At 39.5% G+C, this 24,040-nt stretch overlaps 1 protein-coding gene across 4 annotated transcripts in view; it reads right to left on the bottom strand.

Moving 5' to 3' along the window:
* The window catches only part of LOC124787830 (rho GTPase-activating protein 20), a 155,057-nt gene that overhangs the window by 104,816 nt on the left and 26,201 nt on the right, over window positions 1-24,040 (bottom strand). For all 4 annotated transcript variants that reach the window (XM_047254768.1, XM_047254766.1, XM_047254767.1 and 1 more), the window contains exon 5: window positions 20,213-20,414. In XM_047254768.1, coding sequence (XP_047110724.1) covers window positions 20,213-20,414 — 202 coding nt within the window. The remainder of the gene's footprint in view (window positions 1-20,212; window positions 20,415-24,040) is intronic.

Below are 24,040 nucleotides of genomic sequence, written 5' to 3'. Positions count from 1 at the left end.
ACAGATATTATTTTTTGCAAAAATATTATGAAAAGGAAAGTCACACTGCTCACTATATAGCGGAGGTGCTGAGTCGCAAATAGGCACAACAAAGAGACCGTCACAAATAAAGCTTTAGGCCTCGTAAAAAATAAGGCGGCACACACGCCCCCCCCCCCCCCCCCCCCACACGTCTTAGGGAACTGCAGCCACACTCCGAGCAGCAGCACCATTGGATGATGGGGATGGCGACTGGGTGGGGATAAGGAGGAGGTGAGGGGGCAGGTGCCGAGGAAGAGGAGGGATTGTAGGATACGGGTGATGGACAGTGAGATGCTGCAGGTTACACAGAGGGCAGGGGAGAGGTGGGGAGAAGGGTAGCAGGAAAGGAGAGAAGTGAAAAGCCTGGGTGTCGTGGTGGAATAACAGAATGTAGTGCTGGAGTGGGAATGAGGAAGGGAATGGATGTGTGAGAACAGTGACTAATGAAGGTTGAGGCCAAGAGGGTTACAGGAATGTAAGAGGTATTAAAGGGCAAGTTCCCACCTGTGCAATTCAGAAAAGCTGGTGTTGGTGGGAAGGATCCATATGGCACAGGCTGTGAAGCAGTCATTGAAATGAAGGATGTCTTGTTTGGCATCATACTCAGCAACAGGGTGGTCCACTTGTTTCTTGGCCACAGTTTGTTGGTGGCCATTCATGCGGACAGACAGCTTATTGGGTGTCATTTCCACATAGAATGCAGCACAGTGGTTGCACCTTACCTAGTAGATCACATGACTGGTTTCACAGGTAGCCCCACTTTCAATGGGACAAGTGATGTTAGTGACTGGAATGGAGTAGGTGGTGGTGATATGATGTATGGGATAGGTCTTCCATCTAGGTCTATTACAGGGGTAATGGCCATGAGGTAAAGGGTTGGGACCATGGTTTGTGTATGGATGGACGAGTATGATGTGTAGGTTTGGTGGTTGGCAGAATATCACTGTGGAAGGGGTGGGAAGGATAATGAGCAGGAGATTGCTCATTTCAGGGCATGACAAGAGGTAGTTGAGACCCTGGCAGAGGATGTAATTCAGTTGCTCCAGTCCCGGGTGGTCTCTCATTTCATCCAGCTGCTCTATCTTTCTCCTTTCATGCTGCCTTTTCTTTACCCTACAAAGCTTACCCACTCTTTTCCTCATTTCTTCTGCTGCTAACCTCGTGTTCCTTTGCAACATTCTCCATCTCGCTTCATTTCTCTTTTGACAATAAAGAGATCAGAAGGTTCTATGAAAGAACAAGAGATTTGTAGAAAGGTTTCCAACCATGAGCAGTTTTCCATAAGGATAAGGATGGAAATATAATTGGAGATAAATGTTAAGTCCTAGAAAGGTGGCAAAAGTATTTTACCAAACTGATTGATGGGAAAGAAGGGGATAAAGAAGAAGGAACCGTGACTGAGAATGAAAGGAAACAGGACTCAGGATTAGAATCAGAGTTAGATGTAGAGGATCGGGAAGAGGAAGTAGTACCAGAGCTAGAGGAAGTGAAGAATGTTATCAAGAGACTAAACAAATAATAAAGCTGCAGAAGAAGAGGGCTTAAAGGCAAAATTTTTAAAATATGGGGGAAAGAAAATGGAGGAGGCAGTCCATGAATTGATAAAGGAAATATGGATAAAGTAGGTAATGCCTAAGGATTGGAACAAGGGAATTATCTGCCCATTACATACAAAATCGCAACAAGTCAGAATGTAACAAGTATCATGGAATCACTCTCTTGGACGTAACATGTAAGATATTTAGTAAAATTTTAACCTCCAGACTTCAAGGGATGATAGAAGAGATATTGGGGGACTATAAGGCTCGATTTAGGAGGAACAGATCCACGATGGATCAGATATTTTTATTAAGACAAGTGCTAGAGAAGTTTTACGAGTATGAAAAGCAACTACATCAGTTGTACATTGATTTTAGGCAAGAGTAAAACAGCCTACACAGGAAGAAAATTATACAGATCATGAAAGAATTTAGAATCCCACTAAAACTGGTAAATTTAACAAAAATGACAATGAAAGCAACAGTGTGTAAAGTAAGAATAGAGCAAGAGCTATGTGGTGAATTCCAAGTACGGAGGGGGCTACGACAGGGAGATGTGACCTCTACAATACTATTTAAATTAGTATTAGAAAAGGTGATGTGGCAAATGACGATAAAACCAGGAGGAACAATACTTAATCAGCAAGTTCAAGTGGTAGCATATGCAGATGACATGGTATTAATGGCAAGGAATGTAAGGGCACTGAAGGGGAACTATGATGCAGTAGAGGAAGCAGCAAGAGAAGTAGGTATAGAAGTAAACATAGACAAAACAAAGTATATGGTGATGGGGGAGCCCAATATAAATGGACAAAAGAATTCAATAGTGAAGAATGGGAAAGAATGTGAAAGAGTGAAAATATTTAAATATTTAGGTTCTGTAGTAACAGAGGACAATAAAGTAGCAGTAGAAATTCAAGAAAGAATAGCAAGTGGAAATCGTTGCTATTTTGCCTTGCAGAATGTATTTTATTCCAGGAATGTTAGCAGGAATACAAAAATCAAAATATACGTGACCGTATTAAGACCTATAGTAATATATGGATCAGAAGGCTGGGTATTGACATTAAAGGAGGAGAACCGATTATTGAGATGAGAAAGAAAGATACTGAGAAGGATTTTTGGAGCAGTGAGAGAGGAAGATGGCTGGAGAGCAAGGACAAATGTAGAACTACAAACACTTTTTGGACAGATGGATACTGCCGTTAAAATTAAGCAGGGAAGAATAAGATGAGCAGGACATGCACAGAGAATGCCAGAAACTTGGAGTCTCAAGAAAGTTTTCATGGGAAAACCTGACGGGAGAAGGAGAAGAGGTAGACCCAGGAAAAGGTGGTTGGACGATATGGAAGAAGATCTAAAGGCAATGGGAATAAGAAACTGGAGAAGGAAGGTGATGGACAGAGAAAAATGGAGGCAGGTGACACAGGAGGTCAAGGTTCTTCAAGGACTGTAGAGCCAACCAAGAAGTAGTAGTCCTGAGTGGCACAGAGTTATGAGGGGAATGCTCCTTTGTGGCTGACGGTGGGACTTTTGGGATGTAAGACTGCAGTTGTGCGTGTGTGTGTGTGTGTGTGTGTGTGTGTGTGTGTGTGTGTGTGTGTGTGTGTGCGTGTATTGTTGATGAAGGCCCTAATGGCCAAAAGCTCTATCTGTGACAGTTTTTCTGCTGTGCCTATCTGCGACAGTTTTTATCAGAGAAAATTTTTTGGGCCATAAACCATTTCAATTCAATTTCATACTCCACCAGTGTGGAGTGATTATGCTGAAGTGTGCAGCAATTATGAATGCATAAGGAAATAGGTATGGTAACAGAAATTGTTTGTTAACTTGGTTCAAATGGCTCTGAGCACTAAGGGACTTAACATCTGAGGTCATCAGTCCCCTAGAACTTAGAACTACTTAAACCTAACTAACCTAAGGACATCACACACATCCATGCCCGAGGCAGGATTCGAACCTGCGACCATAGCGGTCACGCGGTTCCAGACTGAAGCTCCTAGAACCGCTTGGCCACATCGGCCGGCTGTTAACTTGTCCAGCAGTAATCATCAACAATAATCTATCTTTATTCACATCTCTTGAGTAAACTTTATTAATATGGACATAGCATGTCTTAAGTGCCTGGAACTTATATCGAACAATATAATGGAATAATGTTATGCAGTTGCAGTTTGTGCACAGTATGCGCACACTTCTATTGAAGAACAATTTGATAAACTTAACACAGTTAAAACAGACTTCTCAAAAATTAATACTTCTTTATAAGTGTATTGTACAACATCACACAGTTAGTGAAAAATTTTGTTATAGTGAGAATGAACTTCTTAGCAGATTACAGCTGTGTGTGGGAGTAGGACTCAAAATTGGAACCTTGGCTTTTCACAGACAAATGCTCTACTGACTGAGCTATCCAGGCATGCCTCGTAACCCATCCTCACAGTTCTGCTTCCACCAGTACCTCTCTCCCTTACTTTCCAAACTTCACAGGGTGTCTTCTGTGCATCTTGCAGGGTCATGCCAGGAAGTTTCAAATCAGTGCACACTCCAGTGCAGAGTAAAAATTCATTCTGGACACAAGCCCTATGCTGCATCTACCCATACCTGCACAATATCCTTTCTTACAGGACTGCTAGTCTTGTAATTTATGTTGAAGGACATCTGTAAAGCTTCGGAAGTAGAATAGAGGTGCTGAAGGAGGTGCAGTTGTGAGGATTAATCAAGCATCTTGCTTTGATGGTACGGTCAGTAAAGCATTTTGAAATGTTTTCCTGTATTCAGCAGGGTGACATTGTGCAAACTATGTGATATTTCAGCAAAATGACTGGTTTCCATCTTCAGGCAGTCCTCATGACTGACTGTCTTTTGCAGGGCATGGTCTTCTGCAATTCTTTCCCTCCCTCCTGCTGCCAATCATAGGCCCATCACACCTGGGTGTGGCCTGCTGAGGTGGTGAGAGGGGAGGAGTGCACTGGTGGGACCTGATCCTTAATCTCTCCCCCCCCCCCCCTTTCTCTCTCTCTCTCTCTCTCATTCTCATGCATACGCCCTCCTCCACACACAAGTGTGCATGCAACATACAATAATGGCGAATATAAAAAAAAATTTACCTGCAACTGACTGACTGATTAAATGTACATTTATGTGATCACACACACACACACACACACACACACACACACACACACACACACACTGAACAACTTACTGACTGTTACAGCTATATCAAGTGTTGACTAAGGTTTGTGGTTTTGCATATGGACTGAAGACATTTAAACAATTTGTTAAAACATAGCATTTTCTTGTTCCATTCCTGATACAGTCAAAAGCGGATTGCAACATAAGTGGGAGTCAGCTATATCATATAAAATGTTTCATGAAACTTAACATACATCTCAAGGGACAATCCCCACAATTCATATCCATTAAACTGCAAGGTAAAGACGTCTCACAACTGTGACAACATGATTTGATCAAATGTTGGCTGAGGTTTAGAAATATTTTGATTCTTGTAGAGGCTTTGTATTGTAAAATCAGTGCCCTTTATGTGTACATCAAAGACGCAAAAAAAGTTAAGACAGGGCTGAGGACAAGCCAAGAATAAGAGGAAATTATGGTTAAATTTAAAAGTTCCTTTTTAGGTCTTGGAACAGAGACTCTTCCTGTTCCTAACTGAAGCATGAAGGGCAAAATAAAACAATACACTGCACTTATACGAACTACTTTATTTTTTAATGTCAACACATAATGTCTGACAATATAACTTCAAGCATGAGATGTGATTTTACTTTACTTATTTAAAATAATATTCTGCAACAATGAACACATTAAAATATATTTGGAGAAATGAATAATGCAATTACATAAGGAAATACGCACATGAAAAACAACTGCAGTCAAGTATTTAACAATGGGGTGACAAAGCGCTGTGAACCAATACAGATCAGCAATGCCAAGTGCAGCAGAAGATACCATAGATGAATCAAGATCTTATGAAGTATAGATTACATCGATAAGAATCAAAATGGTATAAAGAAAACACAAATAAAAAAGGGTATCTACAAATATTAACCGACAAATTTTTTCTGATGCCACACCACAAAAGAAATCTTATCTCTGTAGTGTTTTTGTTCATTAACACTGATTTGGCTGCAGAGTGTAAAACCTAGCACACACATCTAATCATCATTTATTTCTGTCACAGGAACATCGTGTCTACAGGCAGTCACAAGTTAATGTAACTTACCTCATAAGCTACCAACAATCACTATACTGCACTGGAGTGATCATCGTATACTTATCAATATGAATTAATCATGTCTATTTTCCTCCACTGTCAAAGCAATAACTGATTGAAGAACGCAATATCAAAAAGGGACCCACATCCTATTACATATATTTCGGAAGAACTAGAGTAAACTAGGGTGGTGGTTGTTGTGGTCTTCAGTCCCGAGACTGGTTTGATGCAGCTCTCCATGCTACTCTATCCTGTGCAAGCTTCTTCATCTCCCAGTACCTACTGCAACCTACATCCTTATGAATCTGCTTAGTGTATTCATCTCTTGGTCTCCCCCTACGATTTTTACCCTCCACGCTGCCCTCTAATACTAAATTGGTGATCCCTTGATGCCTCAGAACATGTCCTACCAACCGATCCCTTCTTCTCGTCAAGTTGTGCCACAAACTTCTCTTCTCCCCAATCCTATTCAATACTTCCTCATTAGTTATGTGGTCTACCCATCTAATCTTTAGCATTCTTCTATAGCACCACACTTCGAAAGCTTCTATTCTCTTCTTGTCCAAACTATTAACCGTCCATGTTTCACTTCCATACATGGCTACACTCCATACAAATACTTTCAGAAATGACTTCCTGACACTTAAATCTATACTCGATGTTAACAAATTTCTCTTCTTCAGAAACGCATTCCTTGCCATTGCCAGTCTACATTTTATATCTTATCTAATTTGACCATCATCAGTTATTTTGCTCCCCAAACAGCAAAACTCCTTTACTACTTTAAGCGTCTCATTTCCTAATCTAATACCCTCAACATCACCCGACTTAATTAGACTACATTCCATTATCCTCGTTTTGCTTTTGTTGATGTTCATCTTATATCCTCCCTTCAAGGCACCATCCATTCCGTTCAATTGCTCTTCAAAGTCCTTTGCTGTCTCTGACAGAATTACAATGTCATCGGCGAACCTCAAAGTTTTTATTTCTTCTCCATGGATTTTAATACCTACTCCCAATTTTTCTTTTGTTTCCTTTACTGCTTGCTCAATATACAGATTGAATAACATCGGGGACAGGCTACAACCCTGTCTCACTCCCTTCCCAACAACTGCTTCCCTTTCATGTCCCTCGACTCTTACAACTGCCATCTGGTTTCTGTACAAATTGTAAATAGCCTTTCGCTCCCTGTATTTTACCCCTGCCACCTTTAGAATTTGAAAGAGAGTATTCCAGTCAACATTGTCAAAAGCTTTCTCTAAGTCTACAAATGCTAGAAATGTAGGTTTGCTTTCCTTAATCTTTCTTCTAAGCTAAGTCGTAAGGTCAGTATTGCCTCACGTGTTCCAGTATTTCTACAGAATCCAAACTGATCTTCCCCGAGGTTGGCTTCTACTAGTTTTTCCATTCGTGTGTAAAGAATTCGTGTTAGTATTTTGCAGCTGTGACTTATTAAACTGATTGTTCGGTAATTTTCACATCTGTCAACACCTGCTTTCTTTGGGATTGGAATTATTATATTCTTCTTGAAGTCTGAGGGTATTTCGCCTGTTTCATACATCTTGCTCACTAGATGGTAGAGTTTTGTCAAGACTGGCTCTCCCAAGGCCATCAGTAGTTCCAATGGAATGTTGTCTACTCCGGGGGCCTTGTTTCGACTCAGGTCTTTCAGTGCTCTGTCAAACTCTTCACGCAGTATCGTATCTCCCATTTCATCTTCATCTACATCCTCTTCCATTTCCATAATATTGTCCTCAAGTACATCGCACTTGTATAGACCCTCTATATACTCCTTCCACCTTTCTGCTTTCCCTTCTTTGCTTAGAACTGGGTTTCCATCTGAGCTCTTGATATTCATACAAGTCGTTCTCTTATCTCCAAAGGTCTCTTTAATTTTCCTGTAGGCGGTATCTATCTTACCCCTAGTGAGATAGGCCTCTACATCCTTACATTTGTCCTCTAGCCATCCCTGCTTAGCCATTTTGCACTTCCTGTCGATCTCATTTTTGAGATGTTTGTATTCCTTTTTGCCTGTTTCACTTACTGCATTTTTATATTTTCTCCTTTCATCAATTAAATTCAATATTTCTTCTGTTACCCAAGGATTTCTACTAGCCCTCGTCTTTTTACCTACTTGATCCTCTGCTGCCTTCACTACTTCATCCCTCAAAGCTACCCATTCTTCTTCGACTGTATTTCTTTCCCCCATTCCTGTCAATTGTTCCTTTATGCTCTCCCTGAAACTCTGTACAACTTCTGGTTCTTTCAGTTTATCCAGGTCCCACCTCCTTAAATTCCCACCTTTTTGCAGTTTCTTCAGTTTTAATCTACAGGTCATAACCAATAGATTGTGGTCAGAGTCCACATCTGCCCCTGGAAATGTCTTACAATTTAAAACCTGGTTCCTAAATCTCTGTCTTACCATTATATAATCTATCTGATACCTTTTAGTATCTCCAGGGTTCTTCCATGTATACAACCTTCTTTCATGATTCTTAAACCAAGTGTTAGTTATGATTATGTTGTGCTCTGTGCAAAATTCTACCAGGCGGCTTCCTCTTTCATTTCTGTCCCCCAATCCATATTCACCTACTATGTTTCCTTCTCTCCCTTTTCCTACACTCGAATTCCAGTCACCCATGACTATTAAATTTTCGTCTCCCTTCACAAACTGAATAATTTCTTTTATTTCATCATACATTTCTTCAATTTCTTCGTCATCTGCAGAGCTAGTTGGCATATAAACTTGTACTACTGTAGTAGGTGTGGGCTTCGTATCTATCTTGGCCACAATAATGCGTTCACTATGCTGTTTGTAGTAGCTTACCCGCATTCCTATTTTCCTATTCATTATTAAACCTACTCCTGCATTACCCCTATTTGATTTGGTGTTTATAACCCTGTAGTCACCTGACCAGAAGTCTTGTTCCTCCTGCCACCGAACTTCACTAATTCCCACTATATCTAACTTTAACCTATCCATTTCCCTTTTTAAATTTTCTAACCTACCTGCCCGATTAAGGGATCTGACATTCCACGCTCCGATCCATAGAACGCCAGTTTTCTTTCTCCTGATAACGACATCCTCTTGAGTAGTCCCCGGCCGGAGATCCGAATGGGGGACTATTTTACCCAAGAGGACGCCATCATCATTTAACCATACAGTAAAGCTGCATGCCCTCGGGAAAAATTACGGCCGTAGTTTCCCCTTGCTTTCAGCCGTTCGCAGTACCAGAACAGCAAGGCCATTTTGGTTATTGTTACAAGGCCATATCAGTCAATCATCCAGACTGTTGCCCTTGCAACTACTGAAAAGGCTGCTGCCCCTCTTCAGGAACCACAAGTTTGCCTGGCCTCTCAACAGATACCCCTCCGTTGTGGTTGTACCTACGGTACAGCTATCTGTATCGCTGAGGCATGCAAGCCTCCCCACCAACGGCAAGGTCCATGGTTCATGGGGGGTAAACTAGGGTAACAACACAAATAAACTAGGGTAACAATACAAATTTTGACAGTCTACTACTCAGCACATAGGGGAAGTGTAGAGAAATGTGCAAGCACAGTTAGAAGTACACTGCTGGGCATTTTTTAGCTATCAGTACCAGAGTGTCTGTTGTGTGGTGTCTGTTGCATGTCAGGCTAATATGTTCAACAGTCAATTAACTGTCATGGCTGCGAAGTCTTTTGTGGCTGTCATCATCATCATCATCATCAACATGAATCAAAATAATTCCATCTTTGACACTTCATAAAATAGCGAAAACCTTTTCCAAAACATTAAACTCTTAATAACAGCAAAGAGGTGTCTTATTTGTTATTAGTTCTATGGCTTGCATCACTGGAATTAATTGCAATGGGAGTTCAGAGGCTTTTAGCTACAAAGTCTACCTCATTTGCACTATACCATCTGCTACTTACATTTTTAATAATATAAATATAGATTTACCGCTGTATTTATTCTTATTTTAAACATGACTATGCATTTCATTGGTCATGTCATCAGTATCAGGTGAATCACTCAGTAATTTTTATCTAATTCATACACAACTAGCAATTTGGACAAAAAAGTTAATCTAATTCAGTTAACTACTTCACAAATTACTCAGACTAATATGCTATCAGTAAACAGTGTCAACATTTGTGTACATGTAGCACAAGTCTATTTGTAATTCTTAGAGAATTAATATTTGTAATTATCTTAAGATATGATTAATAACATAAACCTACCAAAATCTGTAGAACTATATTACTAATTTTCATCATAGTTGCATTCTGCTTTAAAATTAAAATAATTACTCTCAAAAGATATACTATTATGTATGTACACATAGCATTAATGTACCTCAGTACCTTTGAAGACTCACAAATATTTAGAATGTTTTGCGATACATCTTTGCATTCCAATGGTAGAGGACAAATGAAAGGCTGTCAGTCAATGGCCTATACTTCCTAAATTAAGATTCAGGTAGAATCATGCATACACTTTTATTGGTGACTCAAGGGATCAATCTGAGAGGTGGGGCAAGTGCATACCACCCCTGAGGAGGGGTCTGTCACAGGCCCTTGTCTAAATGCTCATTTCACAGCTAATTTGCTGAGCCTCACAGCTAATTTGCTGAGCCAAGTGACTTTGTGGAACTTGTTGTCATCCTTAACAAGTTTCTTCCATCTGCTGCAGTCCTCTGTGAGCTCCTCCCATCAGACTCAGTTAATATTAATTATGTTCCTATCATCCCTGATGCAACACTTACAGCACAATGCAGATCTTCCAGGCAGTCTCTTGACACATACTACCTCACATAGTAGTGTGTGACAGGGGAGATGGGAGTGATCCATATGAGGCAAGTGTTCTAGACACCACAGTAACCTTCTTTGAGAGTGGTGGTGATACTCAGTAGCTTCACAGTGTTCAGGGCCATCTCATTTGTCACATGGTCCCTCCTTGTTATGCCTAGAATATTTCTTAATCTCTGCAGATCAAAGGTGTTGAGCTTACATTCTTGTTTAAACATGATGACCAGGTCTCAGCACCATAGAAAAGGGTGCTCAGAACAGATACTTGACAGACGAGTATTTTTTGTAGTTACCTTGTTTGTTGTCCCATACTCTTGTGTGGAGCTTCCCAAAAGTATTCACTGCTTTACCTGTACTCATGTTTATATTTTGTTGTCCAGAGAGAGATCTTCTGACACTAGTGGGTTAAGGTAGCAGAATTTATTGATTACATTCATAAAGGAGCCATTAATTCTTATCGCAGGCTTATCCAGATGTACTTGTGCCAAGAACACAGTCTTCTTTTCATTCATGGATAGAGAGAAAAAGCTTGCATACAGCAGCAAATTTGTCCATTAAGCCACTGTAGATTGTCTTGAGTATGTGTTATGGATGCTGCATGGGCAACAAATACAATGTTTCTCACAAGTAAGTCCGCACAATATGCCTTGGATCTGAGTAGTGAGATGTAAACTTCAGCCCTGATAAGTAGATAGATGCCCAGGTTTTCCTGAAGCAACTTTGAGAAGTAATGAGAGGAATATCCCACACAAAACAGTGACTAGTACACAGCCTTGATGAAATCCGCTTTGCACAACACAAGTATACGATGTGTTTCCTCCAAATATCACAGTGCCCTCTGTATCACTGTGGAAAGATATCGCCTTCAGGACTCTTAGACGCTACCCTACCTTCACTAGTAAAGTATACAGTCTCTCCATACCATATGTCTCAAATGCCTTATTTAGATGGATGAAAGCAATGAACATTGATGTCTTCTGTTTATTTTTCCTGAATTTGTCTGAGTGTGAAGATCAGATGAATAATAGATCGTATAAGTCAAAACCCACCTTAAGACTCAGGGTACACATTCTCAGCAAACTTCCCCAGTCTGTCCAGCATCACACAGGCAAACACTTTTCTGATAATACTCAGTAATGAAATTTGGCAGTAGCAATTGCAATCACCACATATGTATTTACCTGCAGTAATAGAAGATTGTAGAGCACTGGGAGAGGTGGTGCCAATTTGGCACATTTGTGGGGATAATGTCTTTAGCAGGAAATTTCTCCCATTTAACTCAACAGCTCTCTGAAGCTATTCCTTAGTAATCACAGTGTCCAGTGTAGAGAGATAGCAACTGGGAAAATTCCTATATTGTTGACCAGCAGTGAGTAGAGGCTGCGTAATGTTCCAATCACTGTTGCAATTGTTGATTCCAATCTGTGATGACTGTTGTATCAGTCTCCTCAAGTGGGGCAGTCTCCTTAGGGGTTGGGCCCAATAACTTTTTTAATACCTAAATACACTCCACTGACGTTCCTAGTACTGGCACACTCCCTTAAACATATGTAAAGTTTATCCCAGTACATGTCAGCGTAGTTACAGATGATGCTCTGATGGCTTTGCTTAGATTCCGATGGCAAGCACTGCAGAAATTTGAGTACAAGCTGACGGTTGTCTGAGGCTTAGAATCACAGAGGGGTTTCAAGATAGCATTATTTTTGGGGAAAAAATCCTAGGATTAGGCCTCCATGGAAAAAAAAAATGTAGTGGTGACCATAACAGTAAGAAGTGCCTTGATCTTCTGCCAGTCTTCAGCAATGGGTGCATTTACGCTTCCTTCTGGATTATCCCAAAATATTTGCCAAGTCACAGATTCTTCAGTTGTTGTAAAGACTGATCTTGGTTCTGCTAGATGTTTCAGTAGGGCAATTTTTTGAGGGACAAAGCACACTTTTGTCACTACTAGCATATGAACTGTGTCACAACTGATACTGTGGAAAGAGCACAAATGGCAAAAATGGGTGAGGTCTTTCCTCTTAGTTAAAATAAGAGCTAATTGAAGCATGTGTTTGGAGTGGTGCATCCAGTCTTCAAGCATGTTAGAGATGTACAGTTGGCACTTGGCATAAAATTCATGCAGCTGTAAATCAATCTCATTCATCTTGCCCACTTCATGTATGCCTAGGCAGTCTGATCAAACACAGAATCATGTCTGATATGGGCACTGGAGTCATCTAGAATAAATAGACTATTCCCAGCATGCACTCCCTGCACCAATTCACTGAGATATTTGTAAAACTGATCCTTTAAGTCCACAGCCGAAGTCAGTCTTGATGTGTATAAAGCTATCAGTGTCATTGGTCTGCTGCTAACTGACAAAAGCAAAGTCATAAAGCTTTCCGAGATCCCAGTGGAGCATTCAGTGGTGCGCAATAGATTGTTGCAAACGGCAAAGCCAATTCCGTCTTTTTTAGGACAGACATCATCTTTTTCATTTCATAAAAATGTTGTAATTATTCTCATGAGTTGAACCCTCATCTGTTAGCTTTATTTCCTACAAGGCTGTAATAGTAATATTAAGCCCAGCTAATTCCAAGTCAATGATAGCTGGTTTGCACAGATCTTCCAAGTTCCCAAAGGTGTCTGGGAAGCCTTCTTCATAATCTGGCTATACCACACTCCAAAACGTTGAGAGGTAGGTGTATACTACTTTTTTTTGTTTGAACACGTGCCAACAAAAGGCCTCTAGTAAAGGTAGTGTTCTTTACACCCGGACAGAATGATCAGCACCAAGCTGGGCCAGTACCCAATTGTCTGGTGGATTCCCAGCTTGAAGCAGGTGGTGACTAGCCAGTGGACCTACAATGGGCTCTCCAGCTGTCAGTAGCAATCCCAGGCACCAACTCTTTCTTACATTTGTGCTGAGGGTAAACTGCCTCTACCCATACTAATTCCAAATGGTAGCTGGTGGAGAGAACATCCTCTCGGTGGATGCTAATGTGCCTAGGAAGCATTATATATGCCAGTGTCCTTGTCCGCTACTCATGTTGCCCTCTTGCCCTTGGTGACTGGTCCTCCAGGAGTGACAATGTGTTTAAGGGAAATGGAAATTCCAAGAACTGGTTTAGAGGTGTCCTCCTCTTGTGAGAATTTTATACCCATACTGATGAAGTTCATATCTCTGAAGCAAAGGGAAAAATGTGGTTGGGATAGGCAGCGGAAGTACATATAACTAGCAGGAACACCTACACAAAGATTAAACAGAGATTTGGAGGAAAGGGAAGCAACTGTACTTATATCAAGAGCTCTGATGATAAAGCAGTACTGAGCAAAGAAGGGATAGGAGGAAGGAATATAAAACTCTTAACAATGTTGACTAGAATAGAGTCATGAAATTCTGAACACAGCAGGGATAAAATTCAGGAAGTGAAAGTTTACATACAGTTTGCACAGATATCAGACTGGAGTTATAAAAGTTGAAGGATGTGAAGGGTGAGCAGTGGTTGCAGTCCATCTCCAACTTTATTCAAGTGGTACATCACGGTAGCAATAAAGTATAAACTAAACTCTGTCTGGATAGGAAGGCTCAATGGTACCAACCGGCCACCATGTCTTCCCCAGCCACAGGCGTCACTGGATGCAGATATGGAGGGGTATGTGTTCAGCACACCACTCTCCCATCTGTATGTCAGTTTACAAGACCAGAGCCACTACTTCTCAATCAAGAAGCTCAGCAGTTTGCCTCACAAGGGCAAAGAAAAATCTGAAGAAGGAATTAAAGTTCAATGAGAAGAAATAAAACCTCTGAGGTTAGCCTATGATATTGTAATTCTATCAGAGACAGCTAATGACTTGAAAGAGAAGTTGAATGGGATGGATAGTATCTTGAAAAATATATTATGAGATGAGCATCAACGAAAGTACAACAAGGGTAGTGGAATACAGCTGGATTAAATCAAGTGATGCTGAGGGAATTAGATTAGGAAAAGAGACATGAAGCAGTAAATCAGTTCTGCTATTTGAGCAGCAAGATACCCGAGGCTGGCTCAATCAGAGAGGACATAGAAAGGAAAACAGTTCTGAAAAAGAAAAATTTGTTAATGCGTAATATAAATTTAACTGTTTGGAAGTATTTTCAGAACCCAACAGTCTGGAGTGTAGCCTTGTGTGGTAGCGAACTGTGGACGAAAAGCAGTTCAGTCAACAAGCAGACAGAAGGTTTTGAAATGGACTTAAGAAGAATGCTGAAGATTTGCTCACTAGATTGGATAACTAATGAGGAGGTAATGAGTCGAACTGGTGAGAAAAGAAATTTATAGCCTTGACTAAAAGAAGGGATCGGGTGATAGGACACATCCTGAGGGATTCAGGAATTTCAAATTTGGTATAGGAGGGAAGTTTTGGAGGGGGGAGGGGGGGTAAATTGTAGAGGCAGGACCAAGGTATGAATAAAGTGCACAGGTTGAAATGGATGTAGGTTGCTGTAGTTATTCAGAGTTGAGGAGGCTGGCACATGACAGACTGATGTGCAGAGCTGCATAACCATCTTCAGACTGAAGAGTACGACTGTGCCAAACACACGTGGTGTGCTACAGCAGCATATAGAAAGTGTATTAATGCATATAGAAAGTGTATTAATGCAGATACACAATGATTTCCACTTTCATATACCTGTAGAAATGTACATAACTTTCAGTGCTGTAAATAATGGTATTTCTTCACCAGTGAAAAACATCGTGAAAACTTCTTAGCATTATCACTGTCTGCTGATTAGATGACACATGTGTATCACATGTAAATTCCTAAATTTAAAAATATCTCAGTCCACCTGATGATGATGGTGTTGTTTTGGTATTGGTATTTTCTCTGCAATGTGTGTGTGTGTGTGTGTGTGTGTGTGTGTGTGTGTGTGTGTGTGTGTGTGTGTGTGTGTGGGTGGGCGCATGTGCGCATGCAGGATTGTCACTGAATTTCAGCACTTAGTACTGAAAACACATTTATTACCAACATCAATGTACAGTCAGACCAAAACTGATCTCCTGGATGGATAGTGCAGCTATTTATACAAACACTGAATATACCAGGATGTTGCTATTTATACAAACATTGCATTTTCCAGACTACACAAACATTACAAACATAAGATATTTCAATCACCTTCCAGAAATTATAGATTCTAAATAACAAATAATTACAGGTGGTCTGGTTTAAATTGGCGACACACAGTACGCCAGCTAAAACCCCTTTGCAACAAAGTTTGTGGCAATAGTTAGTTGATATCCTCCACATTAAACCACTGTGCTCACAATTATCCCCTTCACTTACCTTTAAACACACATTACAACTGTTGTGTTTCATTTACACTTTAGGTTTTCTTATTCATTTTCCCTGAATTTGTTTTTGGCTGGGTTTTCGTTGTTCTTAAATGTTTCAAACTTTAGATAATAACTGTAGTCCACTGAATATGCTTAGTTTCATTCCTTGTCTTCGTAAGTTTATTTCCATGAAAATTTCTGAATATGCTATTAAAACTCAAGAGCTTTATACTAACTTCCTCAATATCTTAATTTTGTCCATAGTGTTCCACTGATACTTCCTGTCCAGTCTTTATACGATTATCATGCATTTTTCAATACTCTTTCCTTGTTTACTATAAAATAACTGCTGGTCATCATAGTTTTGGAACCTCTAACCTTTCTACATTTAACAGTGCACCTACTGACAATTTTCATATGGTAACTAGTTGGAACTTATGAGTTTCACCAGGGATGGAAGAGGGAGCAGTGAAATATGTGTAACACAAGCAGTATTGTGCAAAATTTCACAAGAGTTTCTTTCTTCACAGCAAGAAATGGAAACCTTTTGGGAGAAGTACACTGTACACATAACAAACCGCAGAAACATTGGACAGTTTTGAAGTCAAAGATTAACTGAACATTGCTAATTAACATGAGGGATACTTGCGGGGAGAAAATAAGAGTAGTTTAAATAAAAATATTTCTTTTGCTCACTCACACTGGACCAACACAATGCCACAAGCATACGTCAGAAATAAAGAAAAGAGGTTTACTAAATGTGTAACAAGTTTCTTCTAAAGCCTACCTTTATCCACTCTCATGGTTTATGAGATTAAGTTTTATACACAATACATATCACTTGCTGCTTACACCCTAAGGTGAAATGACAAAGATTTCTCTACTTTTCCCATTCACAGAGTCGCAATGTAAAGAAATAATACTTGATATGTTCCTGCAATCAGCAGGGAACACAGTGCATGTTTCTTCAAGAACCAATAGTAATATGTAGCAAATGGAAAAGATTAATTCAAAAGTATATATAGCTAAAGACTAAAAGCCAAAACTTTGTTACTAAGCTCACTTCACTTATCCCAACAGTAAGATACATTGCAATGTAAATAATCATTATTTACTAGTCTCCTCTCTCAAAACTTAAAGTTAAAATTTTAATAGCCAATATAAAAGAAACAAAATATATTTTTGCCACTTCTTTCACATTACATTCTTAATAACTGTAAAAGAAATATGAAAGATACTTTAATATTCCAAGTTGCATTTAGCATTATACCCCTCTCAAGAAGAATATCTAGTGAGTACTTCACAAGCAGTTAATTATCATCAGTACTGCAAGCAATTATTTATAATATTTTATACTAACTTCATTTTAGTGATCTAATTAGGTTAATTTACCTTATTTTTCCTTGAAATTAAGCTACTGCAATGTCAATTAATCAAGTGGTAGAAAATTGTTTAACAGTTTTGAAATAACAGCAATTCCAGTATAGAAACAATAAACATACATGAGGAAAAGGAACCAACTGCCTACAGCTGTTTGGTGGGTGGCACATACATAAAAGTAACTGTGTGTGTATGTGTGTGTGTGTGTGTGTGTGTGTGTGTGTGTGAGAGAGAGAGAGAGAGAGAGAGAGAGAGAGAGAGAGAGAGAGAGAGAACTGGGATAGTGGAAGGGAGATGATTGGTGAGGCAAGCAGTTAGTGGCACGGGAACTTTGTTTTTGAAGTAGCTTGACATGATATTATCTGTGATTCTTTGTTTTCTCCTGGCATGTTAATTGACTGAATAGTCCCACTGCGTGCTGTCACTTCAGTGTCCAACGAGGGCAATAATTCACCGATCAGACTTCAGGAGGGAGAGAGGGGAATGGGGAAAGGAAAGGATGGAAAGAGTAAAAGACAGAGGAAGAACTCGTTCAAAAGTTGAAGAGTGCCATTACCTGACAGAGACAGGAAGAAAGTGCATAGAGATGGAGATAGGAGGAAGGCACATAGACAGGGAGTTAGGAATAAGCTCATAGGCAGGGAAGTAGAAAGGGAGGGAGCCTGGCAGTAGGAAGAGAGAGAGAGAGAGAGAGAGAGAGAGAGAGAGAGAGAGAGAGAGAGAGAGAAAAAGTTAGTTCCTAGGAGGGTGGCAATTTCGGAAGGGAGGTTGGAGGTAGAAGAGGGAGAGTTAATTCAGTCATATGAGGCCGCCCCGGGGAGTGAGGTACCCCCAATTAATTTATTTTGTCAAAAATTGATTGTTTTTGTTGTTATATTTTCTCAATGCTGTTCACTTAAAAAATTGTTATTAAATGTAATCTCAAATTTACTGTCCTTAAATTAATACAGGGTTATTACAAATGATTGAAGCGATTTCACAGCTCTACAATAACTTTATTATTTGAGATATTTTCACAATGCTTTGCACACACATACAAAAACTCAAAAAGTTTTTTTAGGCATTCACAAATGTTCGATATGTGCCCCTTTAGTGATTCGGCAGACATCAAGCTGATAATCAAGTTCCTCCCACACTCGGTGCAGCATGTCCCCATCAATGAGTTCGAAACGGTAAGGCTTCTGCTTTAGCCTTTTCGGTAAGATTTTCCAAACCGTCGGCTGTGGTACGTTTAGCTCCCTGCTTGCTTTATTCGTCGACTTCCGCGGGCTACGCATGAAACTTGCCCGCACGCATTCAACCATTTCTTCGCTCACTGCAGGCCGACCCGTTGATTTCCCCTTACAGAGGCATCCAGAAGCTTTAAACTGCGCATACCATCGCCGAATGGAGTTAGCAGTTGGTGGATCTTTGTTGAACTTCGTCCTGAAGTGTCGTTGCACTGTTATGACTGACTGATGTGAGTGCATTTCAAGCACGACATACGCTTTCTCGTCTCCTGTCGCCATTTTGTCTCACTGCGCTCTCGAGCGCTCTGGCGGCAGAAACCTGAAGTGCGGCTTCAGCCGAACAAAACTTTATGAGTTTTTCTACGTATCTGTAGTGTGTCGTGACCATATGTCAATGAATGGAGCTACAGTGAATTTATGAAATTGCTTCAATCATTTGTAATAGCCCTGTACATGACCTATAAAAGTTGTGCTATTGAACAAAACATAATGTTAGGATTATAAATTGCAATATTCCCCTGTAGGAACTGTTCTTGCATTGTGAAACCAGAAAAAGAAAACAGAGAATACGAGTCACATTGACAGTTGTAAGGACAGTCTAGGAAGGAATTGCTACTGTGACAGAATAGAAAGCAAAGAAATATATTTCTCAAACAAAACAATGAATAAGTCTGAAAGTCGTTCATCTAGTAAAAACAATTTGTATTGAAGGGACTTCAAAATAAAAAGGAAGAGCACAACCTACCTTTTCTTTCTTTGTATGCTGGAAACAATTACAGGAGGGCACAATACCATGGGAAGAATACCACTATGGTCATCATTTAGCATATATGTACGGAGACAGTTGTCTAATAAGAGGAAACTAAGAATTGCATGAGCTGTCACTATAATACAAGACTACATGCTTTGTAGAAATTTGAACACGCCAATCATGGGAAAACTATAAACAGGAAGACATTTGTTCAAGTCCAAAAACCAATATTCACCAGCCACTTTTTGAGTACATATTTGTACACACTGTAATGTAACCTTTATCTACAGTAATCTTTAATCTCCAGAAATGCCTTCCACTGATTTTCTCTGTACTATATTGAATCTATCAGCAGCCTTTTTGTTTCTTTTGGAAGCTATCAGGATCATGTTACTCAATACTCCTGACACAAATCTGTCTCATTCACTTTGCGATGAGCTATCATCGGCGAAGTCAAAAATTATGCTGGAACTGAGTTATTATAAGGCTCAGGTTTGGGTTTGTTAACAATAAGGGATACATTTTGTTTTTGAAATGGTTTTATAATTATTCTTTACATGAGAGGTGATCTGTTTCTTTCCTGTTTATTTCATATTTTCTGTTTCCTATCTGAAACTTTGTATTCCGTTCTATTTCAGAAACCACAAAATTATTCCAGCTATTGATTAACTTACTTTTTCCCTACGACTGACAACATTTATATACACTTTTAGCAACTTTTGTATGGGCTGTAAATCATGGCAGAATGTGACCTATGTAAGGGGAATAAATGAACAACATATCCACACAACATGCCATATTTACATATGCAATGGCAATAATGTTACATGACTGTTGAAAATTAAGCATGTCATATAGGTGCTGTGCTACCAATAAAGCTACTGATGGCTGACTTGGATTTTTTTTTTTTTTAACAAACCCTACAAAGAATTGAAGGAAGTTACACGTTAATAGTTACACACCTTGAACCTCATAACATCTTCCATTTTTGCTGTTTTTCCATCACTAACACAACTTTGAAAGAAGCTAGGGGCAACAGAAACGCCAAGTGCTTCTGACGTCATGCCAGTGTGAGCACGCTCTGCATTAGTTGCAATGACACGAAATGTTCCAAAAAGAAGAACAAGCAGTCGCTGTGTATGTTCAGGAAGTGATGTAATAAGCCTGTAACAATCAAAGTAGTTTAAGTTTTTAGTACTTTTTACCATCTCCACTACCTGAGCACATATAGTTCTTATAGACATGTGTGAACATTTACATACAAACAAAGTTTTCAATAACAGAACTTTTTAACACAGCACAAGCAAAGGATGGCAGAAGAACTATGTTACTGATAGCAAAGCTAGTGGTCACATGAGGACATTCTAAAAAGTAATGTCTCAAAATTTTTTATTAGAAAACTCTTAAAGCTTTTTAAATAAATCAAACGTTATTAACATCTTACATCTTTATTCTTCATGTCTACATACTTACAGCCAGCCACTAGACAGGTCCAAATTGTAGCATGTGACAAGGCAGTGTATAACATAATTACGTTAATACACGAGGAACAGTGTGCTGTAATTGAGTTTTGAATTCAAAGAGTCTGTCCATATATGGATCACCCTCTTCTTCAGCATGACAATGCCAGACCTCATACAAGTGCTGCGACACCTGTAACAATCTGACACCTTGGGTTCACTGTTATCGATCATCCTCCATACAGTCCGATCTGATTTTACCTGTTTCCAAAACTTAAAGAACATCTTTGAAGACTTTAGTTTGATAGCGATGAAGCAGCACAAGTAGAAGAGAAGCTGTGACTCGGTCAAAAAATCAAACATTGTACAGTGACAGTATCAACCAACTGGTCTCTCATTAGCAGAAATGTGTTTTGACACTAGAGTGATAACGTTGAGAAATAAAGTATCTTGACATGTAGAATAAAGGTGTAGAATGTTAATAATGTTTGTTTTATTTAAAAAAGCCTTATGAGTTCTCACATAAAAAATTTGGTAGCATTACTTCACTTTCTAGCACGCACTCAGTTTTATTAATGACCCGTATAAATCCTTCTGTCTGATAATTTAATTTGAAGTTGTTCTCTTGAGATAAATTGATAAACTGGACCTCTATAATCAGCAATCGAGCACAAAATCGTACATGTATTTCAAACCTGAAGTAGGCACAAGATATTTCGATAAGCAAACATTCACATCAGGTCTATCTGAACCAAAGCTAAAACACATTACATAAGACTATTATTTAAAATATACATTTTTATTCCTTTTTAAATGTATAATAAAGATTTCATTGATGTTTTCACGCTTTTTTATTTCCAAATAACTGATTTTCAACACGAAGTTTCAATAACCTTTTAAGACAGAGGCATATTTTACATGTTACATGGCATAAATTGTTCATCACTTGTCATCTGCAAGTCCTGTGCAGGTCTCCTTAGTGTGCTTGTTACACACGTTTCTAACAAATCACAAATACTATGGAACGCTTGCTGTTACTTGTAGTTGCGTTTAGGTGACACCATTTTTTCTAGATAGTGATAGCTGGTCCTGTTCTTCATATCCTTGCATGTTGTTGTTGTTGTTGTGGTCTTCAGTCCTGAGACTGGTTTGATGCAGCTCTCCATGCTACTCTATCCTGTGCAAGCTTTTTCATCTCCCAGTACCTACTGCAACCTACATCCTTCTGAATCTGCTTAGTGTATTCATCTCTTGGTCTCCCTCTACGATTTTTACCCTCCACGCTGCCCTCCAATACTAAATTGGTGATCCCTTGATGCCTCAGAACATGTCCTACCAACCGATCCCTTCTTCTGGTCAAGTTGTGCCACAAACTTCTCTTCTCCCCAATCCTATTCAATACTTCATCATTAGTTATGTGATCTACCCATCTAATCTTCAGCATTCTTCTGTAGCACCACATTTCGAAAGCTTCTATTCTCTTCTTGTCCAAACTATTTATCGTCCATGTTTCACTTCCATACATGGCTACACTCCATACGAATACTTTCAGAAATGACTTCCTGACACTTAAATCAATACTGGATGTTAACAAATTTCTCTTCTTCAGAAACGCTTTCCTTGCCATTGCCAGCCTACATTTTATATCCTCTCTACTTCGACCATCATCAGTTATTTTGCTCCCCAAATAGCAAAACTCCTTTACTACTTTAAGTGCCTCATTTCCTAATCTAATTCCCTCAGCATCACCCGACTTAATTAGACTACATTCCATTATCCTTGTTTTGCTTTTGTTGATGTTCATCTTATATCCTCCTTTCAAGACACTGTCCATTCCATTCAACTGCTCTTCCAAGTCCTTTGGTGTCTCGTCCTTTGGTGTCTCTGACAGAATTACAATGTCATCGGCGAACCTCAAAGTTTTTATTTCTTCTCCATGAATTTTAATACCTACTCCGAATTTTTCTTTTGTTTCCTTTACTGCTTGCTCAATATACAGATTGAACAACATCGGGGAGAGGCTACAACCCTGTCTTACTCCCTTCCCAACCACTGCTTCCTTTTCATGTCCCTCGACTCTTATAACTGCCATCTGTTTTCTGTACAAATTGTAAATAGCCTTTCGCTCCCTGTATTTTACCCCTGCCACCTTTAGAATTTGAAAGAGAGTATTCCAGTCAACATTGTCAAAAGCTAGTGGCACCAATTCCTCTCCCTACTTGATAAAGCCAATGAGCTCTTGGGCTGTCAAGATGCAGGTCCCATCTTTGGGAGTGACTGATGGACGTCTGCGACTGACAATTCCGGTGCAGGAGTGAGAGGGGGCTGTCAGTGCGGGTTGCATCTCCAGATGCAGTGGCGGCTACAGCAAGCTTGGCGGTAAACAGCTAACCGAATCTTTTGTTGACAAACAACCTCCTAAGGTAAGGCAGGGACCATACCTGACCTACAAAGAACATCCGTGAATATGACGGCCAAATACGCAGGATGCCACCCCTGCATATACTACAGTCTTGCCCCCCTCAAGGGGGGTAGAACATCAAATAGGCCAACTTGGAGCAGGAGAGGCACCACAGGATATTTTAACTTCCACTGTCTATACTTTTACAAATAAATTCATAAAACTTACTCAGCATGACCAGGAAGGATTCAGGATTCCCACTCACAGCAGTGGAAGCTCAAACACATAACAAAATAAAATTTTTTTACATGTGAAATTTCATCATTTTTTCACTTACTATTGGCTGCATTTGTTGTTATAGGTACACTTTTCTTCATAAGTAAGAGAGATTCTTCAATGAATTTTGCACAACTTACAAACCATATTTACAGGTGTATGAAACTCTAGAATTTATTTAATTTATGAAAAAATGAATGAGCTGTTACATTTTAAACTTCATGTTTAGAAAAATTCAAATTTTTTAGTTAATTATCTCAATTTTTACCATAGTTTTTAATAGATTTGGAAAACTCTAGAGTTTTATACACCCGTAAGTATGGTTTGCACGCTGTGCAAAATTCATCAAAGAATCTCTCTTAGTTCTTCCATTATTTAGTTCTGATTTATGTAAGTAAGCAGTAATGCCAAGAGCTCAGCTCATAAAATTTTAGAGAATTTCCAGAAGTCACTGTACTGGTCTGTGAAGATCTCACTGGTTAGCCACCTGTAACTGGATACTGTATTTACTCTCTCACACAGAATCTTTGGAGCCTGTTGTAGTGCAAGTACAGTAAAGTGACTCACGGATGCCCCAACCAGCAACATGGATTTTCACAAAATAAAAACAGGTCATAAAGCCTGCAGACTTGTCAGGAAACATCAAGAAATTA

Source organism: Schistocerca piceifrons, chromosome 3, assembly GCF_021461385.2.
Source record: "Schistocerca piceifrons isolate TAMUIC-IGC-003096 chromosome 3, iqSchPice1.1, whole genome shotgun sequence".
Taxonomy (NCBI): domain Eukaryota; kingdom Metazoa; phylum Arthropoda; class Insecta; order Orthoptera; family Acrididae; genus Schistocerca; species Schistocerca piceifrons.
Note: the sequence above shows the minus strand (reverse complement) of the source record. Positions and strands in the feature narration are given on the sequence as shown.